The sequence below is a fragment of the Gracilinanus agilis genome, chromosome 6, assembly GCF_016433145.1.
Source record: "Gracilinanus agilis isolate LMUSP501 chromosome 6, AgileGrace, whole genome shotgun sequence".
Lineage (NCBI taxonomy): Eukaryota > Metazoa > Chordata > Mammalia > Didelphimorphia > Didelphidae > Gracilinanus > Gracilinanus agilis.
The window spans coordinates 288,127,081-288,138,295 of record NC_058135.1 but is presented as its reverse complement, the minus strand read 5'-3'; the positions used below and the strand labels follow the sequence as shown (position 1 = coordinate 288,138,295).

The window sequence follows — 11,215 nt, the reverse complement described above, 5'->3', positions numbered from 1 at the left end:
CTCAGTGGCCGGGCACAGGTCCGGGCACGTGCCCAGGGGGAGTGCGCCGCCGCGAGGCATGAGGGCCTCAGGAGCGCGAGAGCGCGCGCGTCGGCCCACCCCGGCCCCGCCCCCAACACCGCCTCCGCCTCGCCAGCCCGGGCCGCGCCCCTCCCCAGCCCGGCTTCGGGCCTTCCCACGTGACGTTGGCCCAGCCCCGCCCCCGTCTTCTCCCAGGTTCAGTCGTTCCCGCCGTTGGGACCTGGCGCCATCTCTAGTACCCCAACGCCTGATCCCGGCTTCTTCAGCTCCTGCCGGGCCGTCCCCCTCACGTCCTATCCGCTTTATCGGCTCCGCCCCTACCTCTCGCCCCAGCCCCGCCCCTCAGGTGAAGCGACCATCTCCATACTCCCACCCAATCAATTTCCTCCGCCTTGGTTAGACCCACCTCTCCGCCAATCACAACCATCACTCCTTCATGGCCACGCCCACCCTCCCCGAGGACCACACCTCGTCCGGCTTCCGCCTCCCAGGACGCACTGGGACAGTAAACGAAGGCGGCGCCCGCCGATGACGCACTAAACCTGTAGAATGGTAATTGTCCAGGCCTCTTCCCGTCATGCTCCACCGGGAGGACTCGTTCTGGTTTTCCCAGAATCCCCCGCGTTGCAGCCCACGACTGCCGGGAGAGGGCGTCCACTCATTGCAATGCATTCAGCAAATGTTTATTTAGGGTTAGGGCCCGGGAATGGATTGGGCGTGGGGATACAGAGCCCGGCCCCGCTGCCCTCCGGGGGCTTACACTCTCCTAGGGAACCACGTATGCACCGAAAAGCATTCATTCACTCACTTCCAGGGAGACTGTGAGGAGGGAAGGCATTCCCGGCATGGCGTACAGCCCCGGGAAAAGTTGGGAGATGAAGAAAGGTATTGCACAGGAAAGGGCGGGTGGGCCATCGGGGCGGGCCTCAGGGCGGGGCAGGGCAGTGCAGTGGTCCGAAGGGCACTTGGGGAACATCGAATTGGCAGTTGTGTGGGTGTGGGGGGGCTGGTCAACAACCCCGGCACCGTCTGTCGTGTCCACACCCGTCTACACCCTGGTCGGAGAGGAGTGAGAGCCCTGGCCATGTCCACTCCCCACCTGCCCACCACCAAGCCCTCTGGGCCCCTGGGCTGCCGCCATGACATCCCGGGGGGAGTCAGGTCAGTCAGGGCTGCAGATGGAGACGCAGGATCTCCTCGGCCCGCCGCAGGTACTCCGCCACCTTCCTCTTCACCCCTTCTTGGCGGGCACTGTTGGGGTCACCTGTGGAGAGGAGTCTGCCCTCAGCTCCCTGCCCGGGAGCCCCTTAGGGCTCACGACTGCCCCAGAGCCAGCGCCCAGCATTCAGACCACCAAGAGGTAGAAGAGTCTTCCTACCCCCTCCTTTTTTACAGCGAGGGAAACTGAGGTCTCTAGAGGAGAAGGGACTTGTCCACCGTCAGGCAGGAATTCAAGAGTAGAGGCAGGACTTGAACCCAAGTCCTCTGACTCCAAAGCCAGAGTCCCTTCCATTGCACAGGGGTACCTGCTCTCTAAGGGCTCTGATACTCGGTAACTGGGTCCCCAGGCAAGTCACTACACCTCTGCCTCAGCTTCCTCCTCTGTAAAAAGGGAATAAGGACATCACCTCCCTCCTGGGGTTGTTGCATGCTGAGCTTGGTGCAAGGTATACAGCTGGCACTATAAATGCAGATTATTATTAGAGCCTTGCCCTCTTCTCCCAGGTGTCCCAGCTATTGGGGGTCATCTCTGCTTCCACCCCTGTTAGAGGCCAGGGCACCCCTGGGGGCAGCCATTCACTCCCGCCTCTCCCAGGGAGCCCCGGCTCACCCGGCACCCCCTGGAGGAGGACATCCACTCCGTCCCGGTATCCCTGCAGGGCTGAGGCGTAGGCGCCGGCTCGCTCATCCTTCAGGGCCTGGGTGATGAGTTCTGTAGCTCGATTCAGATAGGCTGGGCGGGGGCCCTCTTCCTCCTCCTCCTCCTCTTCCTCTTCACCCCCCCCTGGCTCCCAGGGTGTCTGTTCCCTGGTCTGGGGCTCTGCCCCCAGGGCTGCCAAGTCAGCTACATGGGTGGGGCTGGGTCCGGCCCCTTCTGCAGCCCAGACCAGAGAGGCTCAGGGCCAGTGCTACCCCCTACCCTCCCAAACCTCCCGAGTTTGGGGCCACCAGAGCCCAGCTAAGCCCCACAGGCTGGTTATCCCCAAACTGGAGGGTGGATGATTACAGCTTGAGGGACCATCAGGAAGCCCTGAGTTCAAATCCTGTGTCCAGCACCTACTAGATATATCCCCTCCAGCCCCCTCAGATGGAAATCCTGACCCCCTTTCTCAGGCAGGTTGTCCACCAGTTCCAGGGGAGAAGCATGCACTGAACTCAGCTCCTGAGCCCAGAGCCAGGGCTTTGTCCCTGGGCCTCCCTGGGCCTCTCTGCTGGGTGGAGAGGATGTGGCTCCCACATACCCCTGGAAAGCCACCATGCTGAGCACTTGGCCATCAGACACTCCACAGACTCCCCCCGGAAGCCCTGACACCCACGCTGGTCAGTGGTGACCGCTGACCTTTATCTGCATTGGAAGGGCCCTCCTGACCTCTGTGGCCCAACCAGTGTGTGAAGGAGAAGCCTCCTTTTCCACAAGCTACCCAAGGGGTTGCCCAGCTTTCCCTGGAATACTCTGGGTGACAGGGAAGTCACCACCCCTTGAGGGCTCTGCTTGGTCCCTGCCCCCCCTCTGCATCCTGCTACCTTCTTTGGAGAATGGGTCAAAGAGGGCCAGCTCCGCCTCAGTGAGTGGTCCTTGAGCCGGGGCCCCCGTGTCCTCTTCAGGAGCCCCACAGTCAAACAGGAGGTCGAGGGCCTCTTGGGCAGGGCTGGAGGGAGGCTGGTCCCCTGCAAAGGAAGCCACAGGGCTCTGCACCTCTAGGGGCTCCCTAGGGCAGCATTTACTAGATGCCTGCTATATACAGAAGTTAGCCCAGCACTCAGGGGACAAAGGATCTGAGGCCAACTTGTCCGCCCATCTTTCTGCAGTGAATAAACCAAGGCTTGGGGCTACCCTCCAGGCACCACACAGCCAAGAGGTAATGGGGGTAAAGGCAGAAGTAACCTGGGAAAAGAGCTAACATCTGGGCTAGGGGCAGGGGCTGGCAGGGAGCCCAAATCTGAATGTTACTACGGACAGCAGGAGCCAGAGGGGCAAAGATCTGGAGGTGGGAGATGAAAGGCTGGACTGCCAAGTGCATGAGAGCAGTGGAGAAATATGGACACAGCTGGATGGTGGAAACCTCTGAGTGTCCAGTGCCCAGCACACGGTGGGCCCTTAATAAATACAGATTGATAATTGATTGTCTTGTCCTAAGGCCAGAGGGAGCTCTTGGAGTAGGGGGGAAGCTCCAGGAAGTTCAAGCAGGAGGCAATGAAGGCCTGAACTAGGGGGAAGAAATGAATGGGTTCTCGGCAATGACTGACCATAGGACTGACCCCAGCCTTCGAGGCCCTCAGTCCAGTCCAACTCCCCATTTTACAAATGTGGAAACTGAGGCCCACACCAGCAAGAAGAAGGTATCTGACTCCATTACTCATGCTGCTTTTATGAGGTGCACTTGTCAGGAAAAGGCTCGAGTGTGGGATGTCTCCAGGACATCCAGAGCACTTGAGAGAGTTTGTTGATTGACTGAGGGACCATGGACCAGACTGTGGGCCCAGGGCTGAGCTTGGGTCCTCTTTGCCCCAGTACCTGGCTTCTCATTCTCGTCCTCAGTCTCTTCCTGGCCCAGCCGCTCTGCCGGGAGAGGCTGGGGGAGTCGGGGTTCTTCTGGGGGTGGTGTGGGGACCAGGGGGGGCGGCAGGACATGTAGGTCACTGGGCTCTAAGGGCCGGGTCACGTCCCCACCCTAAAGGAGGAGAAAGTTTGGGGAGTCATCAGGTCCGAGGAGCTAGAGCTGAGATCCCTGAATCCAGCCCAAGGCAGAAGTGATAGTCCCAGGGCAGCCCCACACGCTCCCTGCCTGGGGGTGGGGGTGCCCCAGGGCCCGGGAGGAGAAGCCACATACTCGGAAGAATTCCTTGAGCTGAGGGCTGTTGTTGAGGGCAGGAATGTTGACAGTGAAGCGAAGCATGTCCTCCGCCGCCTTCCGCCGCTCCTCGATCACCGAGGCCTCGAAGCGGCCTGTGGCCAAGGACCCAAAGAGCCTTGAGGCCCCCTCCAGAGCCTGCTCAGTCCCAAGGCAGGGCCCTCCCACACCACTTCAGGGCCAGGAATGAGGGGGCCACCAGAGGCCCTCCAAGGTGCCAATGAAAAGGGGTCAACTTCACTGAGGGAAGAAGCAGAGATGGGGCAGTTGCAAATCTCATCTCTGGGCTGGAAGGAAGGGGGCCAGGGTAGCCCAGGAGAAGGGAAGTCTTGGGTGAGGAAACCTCTGCAGACCCTCTGTGGGAAAAACCAAAGGCCAGACAGCCCTGGGCTTGGCTGGGCAGCCCCAGGCTGTCCATCCCCCAGGACACTCACCAAAGACCTGGGCCCTGGGAAAGGCTGGGAATTCCTCCAGGCGACGGAACAGGTTGCGGTGGGTATAGGCCAGATCCCCATGCAGGCGGCGGAAGTCACTGTAACGTTTCCAGATGACCACCTGGGCCAGAGACAGCCCAGAGTCATGGCTGGGCGCCAAGAGCCACCAGGGGCTCCAGACCCTGTTGTTTTACCACCCCAGCGAGAGGAAGGGACTGAAGGCTCAAGATCCCACAGGCAGGAAGAGGGCAGGGCCCAGGCATCCCCCTCCCACCTTGGAGGGAGCTGCCCCAAGCCCTTTCATCCTTCCTTCCATCCATCCATCCATCCTTCTGCCCATCCATTTGGGAGAATGTTCCTCCCACCCATCTCGGAGGCACAAGCATCCCTTTCTCAATGCTTACCTCCTGGACATCTTCTTGGTTTGTCTTTGAGATGAACTGAGAGAGGAAGAAGGGAGGGCTGGTGAGGGTGTGTCACTGCCCCCTTCACTCAGCGCAGACACCTCGGGGACTCCCTGAACCCTCCAAAGTCTCCCTCCTCTCCAATAAATGGGGAGAACCCTGTGGGCAGACTTGGAGGAGTCACACCTAGGTTTGGGAAGGTGCGAGTTCACAGACTAGCCTGGTAACCTCGTGCAAGTCATCTAACTTCCATTAGCCTCAGTTTCCTCCACAGTAAAAGGCAGACAATAATAGCATCCCTCCCCTGCCAGGTGTTGTCAAGATCAAGTGTGAAAACGAAGAAAATCACCTAGTGAGCCTAACCGCACTAAAGAAATGCTATTCTGGGAGCCTCAGTTTACTCATCTGTAAACATCCCGGTGATAACGGCCCATTCCCTCCCGGGATGGAGGAAAGGATGTTAAAAAAGGGGAGAATAGGGTCTCCCCCAAAGGCTGCTGCAGAAGGGCGAGGGGTCAGCGGAGCCAGTTCTGGGCTCTGTGACTTCGAGTCAGTCATCTTAGTTCTCTGGGCCTCAGTGTTCTCCTCTGTAAAATGGTCCTTAAGCCCCTTCCACCCTTGAGGGTCAGAATTGGGAAGGAAAAGGGGCGAACGGCCCGGGGTGGTGGAGTGGAGGAGGAGGCCCAGCCCCTGAGAAGCCCTACCTACTACGTGCCGGGGGCGTTAACCGGGGCTCGCAGCGCTCGGACTTTTCGGTCTTCGACCTCGGCTGGTTTAACCACCCCGGGAGGGAGGCGCCCACTTCACAAAGGAGGAAACAGGCCTCCCCCCATTTTCTGTAGCCCATGCCGTACCCTGTGGGGGTTGGGGGTATCTAAGGGGTCTTTCGCAAAGGGAGGTAGCGTAGCCAAGTTTTTTTATAAATCAGTTTACGTAAAATAGGAGCAACACCAGACAAAACACCACCCGGGCACGACCCCGCCCACCCTAGCTCCACCCTCTTGCGTCTCGTCACCTTTAAAGGAACCCAGACTAGGAGCTCCTTCCTCTGTAAATTAGTTCGGTCCTGCGTCGCGAAGGGATTCACCCCCACCTGATTCTGGGGGATGGGACCGTCCGGCTCCTTAAAGGTTCCCCCCCCCTTAAAGGGCCCTCACCCCCACTCACCTGCGCTGTGACTTTGTACTCCGTGTAGCCCTTAGGGTGGGTCCGCGTGTCCGAAACAGTGTACAGCCGCCGGAAGTCATCTTTAGCCTTGCGGGACATCCCCGAAGGAGCCGAAACCCAATGGACCCCGGAGCCTCGGCCCGGCCGCAGGCCTCCTCCTCCACGCAGTCCCCTCCCCTCCCGTCCAGACTCCGACGGGTGGCGCCTCTTATGCGCGTGCGCATGGACGTGTGCGAGGCTCTCCACCGGTTCTTCCTCCCTCCTGGAGATGGCGCAGGGACCGTCCTAAAACTCCATGTTCTTTGGGATGGCGCAGAATGAGCCGCTCCGCAGAAGGAAAAGGACGGCCCCTGAAGCCAGGGGAAGGCTTTGGGGAGGAGGGTTGGACCTGGATTTATTAAGCGCCTACTGCATGCCAGGCCCCAAGCCAAGTAACTGACAAGACTCAGAACCGAAATGGACCAGCCCTTCCTGAACACTTGGGAAAACTGAGGACCCCTCCAGGTTCAGGCAGGTCCCTAGAGGGGGCAACAGCCCACTGGGAATGACTCCTGTTTGCAGCTCTTCTAGGTCCAGCTCTCCCTGCCTCAGTTTCCTCATCTGTAAAACGGAGCCTTTCCTGAGGACAAAATGACCGCTTGTAGAGTACTTTGTAGCTCATCAGATGCTCTTTGACCAATGCAGCTGCTACTGACCTGAGGGCCCTCTTCAGGTGCAGCCAAACCTTGGGTTCTCCCTCTTCACCACGCAGGGGACATTCTGGGGTCTCCACACTGGGGACTTTTTGTTCTTTTAAGGAGGCCAGGCCGCACCTGATAGCCAGGGCAGGTCCCACTTCCTGGCATTGGTTGAGCTGGACGCCACCATCTTTTTTTAAATCAAGATGCCCACCTCTGGGGCACCGCCCATATTGTTGCAGGGATCACAGCTTGGGGATCACTGACCCAGCCAGGGGCTGCTCCGGTTATTCAGAGCTCCTCCATGCAGCTTCATCTCCAAAGCTTTCCTCAGTCCCAATTTCCTCCTAACTGACCTCCTTGGAGGGAGGTTAGATGGTACCTGGGCAGAAGCTTGTGCCTCCCTCGTCCCTGTGGCTGCCCCTCTGCTCCAAACCAGTATCTCACATTCCACCCTCCCCAGTGGCCTCTGGTTGGGTGTGGGCTGAGCCTGGGAAAAGGCAGAGGGGCAGCCAGGGGCACAGGGGCAAGCGAACTCCTTGGTGGCCTGAGGCCAGGGCCAGGGGCCTAGAGGGCAGAATCCCAGGAGCTACTCAGTCACCTCCTTGGCTAGTGCTCACAGGTCAGGGCAGCCCAGCCCAGCCCAGCCAGCTGACCCTCTCCCTGTTCCTCACTCACACCCTTCCATCTTCCACTTCCAGGTTTTCTCATTGGTCCTCCCCCATGACTGAACAGCTCTTCCTCTTTGAGGGTCTAGCACCCAACTTGGCTCCTGAGCTGCTTTCAGAAAGAGGCCTTTTCAGGTCTCTACCAGCTATTGGCAAGGGGTGGTTGGGTACTCCCTTCCTCCTGGTCATGAGAATTGGGACCAGAAGGGAGCTAGCTACTCCCCAGTTCCTCCAGCCTTTTTGGGTACCCACAGGAGAGGGTATGGGTGTCTGGAAGCCTCTTCCCTCGGCAGCAGAGGAGCCCAGGAGGAAGGAGGAGGCTATGTGCCACCTCTTACCCAGACCAGTACCCACCCCAACACAACCAGGACTCAGGGGCAGAGGGCTTTTATTGTGACAGTTGAATAGAGGAAGAGACTCTCCAGACTCAGTGCCAGCAGGGGCCATTCCTACTCTTCCAAGAGTCCACAACCCTCTCCCCCTCCTCCTTCCCAGATAAAGTGCCAAAGGAGGGCCTAGGGTTAGGGAACGAGGATCCCCTCCTCCCCAGGAAGGAAGGCGTCTCCACAGAGCAGCATCTGGTTATGATGTGGGGAAGGAGGGGTTAGCTGGGGTCCCCTCCATTCATGGCTCCCTGTGGGCAGTGGGGAAGGGGAGACCTAGACCAGGGAGGATCTGGACCATTGGGATGTGCTGAGGGGTCAAGGGGTCAGTCCAGGAGTGGGCAGGGGGGGAGAGGATCATTCTGAAGTGAAGATGCGACTGGAGATGTCATCCAGCAGCCAATCGACCCCCAGAAGCAGGTTTTCTCCCGTCACAGCACTGCAGCCCTGAATGCACCAGTGGTGACTTCGGATGGCATCTAACTCCAGGATCTGGGGGATGGACAGTGACCTTCAGAGACCAGCCCCACAAACCCTGGTTCCCCCCCTGAAGGCCCCAGCTCACCTCTCGAATGGCATTCGAGGACAGAGCCCCAGGAAGGTCCTGCTTGTTGGCAAAGATCAGCAGAGTGGCTCCTGCTAGGCGCTGAGAGGAAAAGAAAGGTGATGGTTGGGCGAGAAGGAACCCAGCCAGCACACTCCAAGCCCCTTGGGGCTAGAATCTAAGGGCAGCACTGGGGACACAAATCAGGGCTGTATCAGCCTCTCTGCCAGGGCTGGCCAGCTTTTCATGGTTCCTCACTGGCTGCCCGGTATGCCAGGTTCCCCCTACTTCTCCAGCCTTCTACCATGAGAGTCCCATCCTGCAATCTCTTCCAGGAGAAACCTTCCATTCTGGCCATCGGTCCTCTTCATTCAATGACCTTGTGTTAGACCCTTCGTCTTCTGTCCTGCTTGTGTACCTGTCCTTTCCCCCAGGAGACCAAAAGCTCTCTAAGGACTTTTTTCTACCTTTTTTTTATCCCCAATGCCTAGCACAGGGCCTGGTACACAGCAGGAAGTGAATACTGATTTGAATTAACATCCATCTACGATCTTTTTCTCAACCCAGCAGGCATTTATTAAGCAGGTACTATGGGGCAGCTAAGTGGCTTAGTGGATAGGGCACCAGGCCTGGAGTTAGGAAGACCCGAGTTCAAATCTGGCACTCAACAATGCTTGCCTCAGTTTCTTCATCTGTGAAATGAGCTGGAGAAGGAAATGATGAACCACTCCAGTATCTTTGCCAAGAAAACCCCAAATAAATTCAGAAAGAGTCAGACATGACTGAACACCAACACTACATGCCAAAGACTAGAGTCCCTACTCTCAAGGAGCTTATTTTTCTCTGGGCCTTAGTGTCCCTTTCTTGTAAGGAGGAGACAGGACCCCCCCCTCCACTCTTGCCCCCCCAGGTCCTGCCCACCTCCTCCACAAGGAGGCTCTCCAGCTCCCGCCGGCAGTCCTGCATGCGCTGTTGGTCAGCACTGTCCACCACCCAGATGAGGCCGTCTGTGCTCTCAAAGTAGTTCCGCCAGTAAGAGCGCAGGGACTTCTGGCCACCCACATCCCAGATATTCAGCTTGAACCTAAGGAGGAAGGGGGAAGAGGAGGGATGCTGGGGTCAGGCTCAGCCCCGGGGCCGGCTGGCTGTGGGGAGGGGCTCGGGGGCCTCCCTCACCCTCGGTGCTCCAAGGTCTTGATGTTGAAGCCCAGGGTGGGTGAGATGGTGTCGATGTCCTCCCCATTGAACTTCTTCAGGATGGTGGTCTTGCCCGCATTGTCCAGTCCGCTGGGGTGGGAGTGGAGGGTTAAGGAGACAGTGAACCTTCCAGAGGCACATCCTAGTCAACCCTCCCAAAGGGAGGAAATGACTTGACCAAGGGCACTTGGTAAGCCCATGGAGAAACAGGGCTGGGGCATCCCCTCCCATGAAAAGACTCGATCAATTCCACAAACATGTTGAACATCTCCTGAGCGCCGGGCCCTAGCGAGCTTCCATTACACCGAGGAGCCGGGCAGCTGCAAAGCTAAGAGCAGGATTCTGGGAGTGAAGGCTACGAGCACCTGCGAGGGGCCTACTGAGACGTGGTGAGAGGCAACAGCTGGCCCTGGCCCCCCGGGGAGCCCCCAGGCAGACACCTGGGGCCAAACCCTCAATCTGGCACATCCTGGCACCCCCCACCCTGCCTGGCTTAGGTCACATCGTCCACACTACGATTCAGCCAAACTGTTCCACTTCCTCTTCCCAATCCTCGACTTTCCATCTCCGGCCAATGTACAGGCATTCCTTCCCGCGCCCACTGGCTAGTTGGTCCCTTCCATCTTTCTTCCCCTCCGCTTAGGCACATTTGGTTTAAGCCTCTACAACCTGCACTCCCCCGTCTTGATCCTAGATGGTATGGACTAAGCTCTAGTTCCCCCCCTCCCAGAGCTATTGGCCAATTCCGGCCACGTGATGGGCAGTTGGTACGGCCCAGCCCGGCCCAGAGCGGCGCGTCTTCCCTTCCCCCCCCGCGGAGAGAGCGTGGTAGCGTCTGTCCGCGCCGTTCCCGAGCCCCCGAGCCCCACTAGGGTTTCGTGAGCCGGAGGATACAGCATGAGGAGCCGCAGCTCTCGCTCCTTCTGCTTCATCTTCTTCAGGATGGTCAGGAGCCCCATGGTCTCTGGCTCCCCTCCCCGTCGCTGTGCCTACCTGGTCCGGGACCCCGCTTCCCTCTCTCATTGGCTAGCGCGCCCCCCAGCCGTGACCCGATTGGCCTGGCTCTCGCTTGGGCCCGCCCCTTCTCGTCGAGCCGGCGGCCTGGGGAGGTACCGCCCTGCTGGAGCAAGGCGGGGGCAGGGCGACGGCGAGTGACTAGGACCAAAACAGCGCGCCCCCGGCGCTTAACCCCTCGCATCCCGGCCCACGCAGAGTCCGAGCCTCGGGCTCGTAGGGTGCCCAGACTTGGTCCAACCCCCTCAGTTCACATTCCACCCATTTACTTAGTGCCAAGATCGTGCCAATGGGCTGGACAGGCCGCAGGGAGGCTTCCCTCCCTCCTCAAATGGTTTGGGTGCCGGAGGAGATGCACAGACTTCATTTCCCGTGAAGCTCAAGGACAGGTCTTGAACTACATTTCCCAGAAGGCCGAGTGCCGGGCGCCTGGGTGGTGGCCGTCTGGCATGTCAACAAACACCACTAACCGCTTTCTGTGTCCTGAGGGCTGGGGATAGGAAAAGGCAAACGCAGCCCCTGCCCTAATGGGAGAGACAACAGGAAAACAAATCTGTAGGAAGCAAGTTACATACAGGACAAATAGAGAGTAATTAATCTAGGGAAAGCTCTAGAACTAAGGGCTTGGGGAAT

The 11,215-nt window shown here is 58.9% G+C and overlaps 2 protein-coding genes across 4 annotated transcripts; both read right to left on the bottom strand.

Annotated features, from left to right (window-relative positions):
• Positions 1–688: 688 nt before the first annotated feature.
• SNX15 (sorting nexin 15) lies at positions 689–6,265 on the bottom strand. Of its 2 annotated transcripts, XM_044682334.1 has the most exons (8): positions 6,100–6,265; positions 4,933–4,968; positions 4,529–4,649; positions 4,074–4,189; positions 3,758–3,914; positions 2,767–2,910; positions 1,853–2,116; positions 689–1,285 (listed from the first exon to the last, which is right to left on the bottom strand). In XM_044682334.1, exons 1-8 carry the CDS (start codon positions 6,196–6,198, stop codon positions 1,188–1,190), a joined length of 1,035 nt encoding a protein of 344 aa, XP_044538269.1. In that variant the 5' UTR covers positions 6,199–6,265; the 3' UTR covers positions 689–1,187. The 2 variants fall into 2 exon arrangements, with proteins under 2 accessions (XP_044538269.1, XP_044538270.1); XM_044682335.1 differs by lacking the exon at positions 1,853–2,116.
• A 1,550-nt stretch (positions 6,266–7,815) lies between these two features.
• ARL2 (ADP ribosylation factor like GTPase 2) lies at positions 7,816–10,572 on the bottom strand. 2 transcript variants are annotated; one of them, XM_044680534.1, is made up of 5 exons: positions 10,463–10,572; positions 9,548–9,658; positions 9,293–9,455; positions 8,393–8,473; positions 7,816–8,319 (listed from the first exon to the last, which is right to left on the bottom strand). In XM_044680534.1, exons 1-5 carry the CDS (start codon positions 10,525–10,527, stop codon positions 8,185–8,187), a joined length of 555 nt encoding a protein of 184 aa, XP_044536469.1. In that variant the 5' UTR covers positions 10,528–10,572; the 3' UTR covers positions 7,816–8,184. The 2 variants fall into 2 exon arrangements, with proteins under 2 accessions (XP_044536469.1, XP_044536470.1); XM_044680535.1 differs by lacking the exon at positions 8,393–8,473.
• Between the last annotated feature and the right edge of the window lie 643 nt (positions 10,573–11,215).

What these genes read in the sequence shown, in the direction of transcription:
- SNX15 (XM_044682334.1), bottom strand. Translation starts at nt 6,198, where the DNA reads ATGTCCCGCAAGGCTAAAGATGACTTCCGGCGGCTGTACACTGTTTCG. An exon ending in TCCCAGGGCCCAGGTCTTTG is followed by an intron (nt 4,190 to 4,528) that starts GTGAGTGTCCTG and finishes CCTTGGCCACAG; the next exon opens with GCCGCTTCGAGGCCTCGGTG. An exon ending in CCTCCTCCAGGGGGTGCCGG is followed by an intron (nt 1,286 to 1,852) that starts GTGAGCCGGGGC and finishes TCCTCTCCACAG; the next exon opens with GTGACCCCAACAGTGCCCGC.
- ARL2 (XM_044680534.1), bottom strand. Translation starts at nt 10,527, where the DNA reads ATGGGGCTCCTGACCATCCTGAAGAAGATGAAGCAGAAGGAGCGAGAG. An exon ending in GAGCTGCGGCTCCTCATGCT is followed by an intron (nt 9,659 to 10,462) that starts GTATCCTCCGGC and finishes CTCCCACCCCAG; the next exon opens with CGGACTGGACAATGCGGGCA. An exon ending in AGAGCCTCCTTGTGGAGGAG is followed by an intron (nt 8,474 to 9,292) that starts GTGGGCAGGACC and finishes TTTTCCTCTCAG; the next exon opens with CGCCTAGCAGGAGCCACTCT.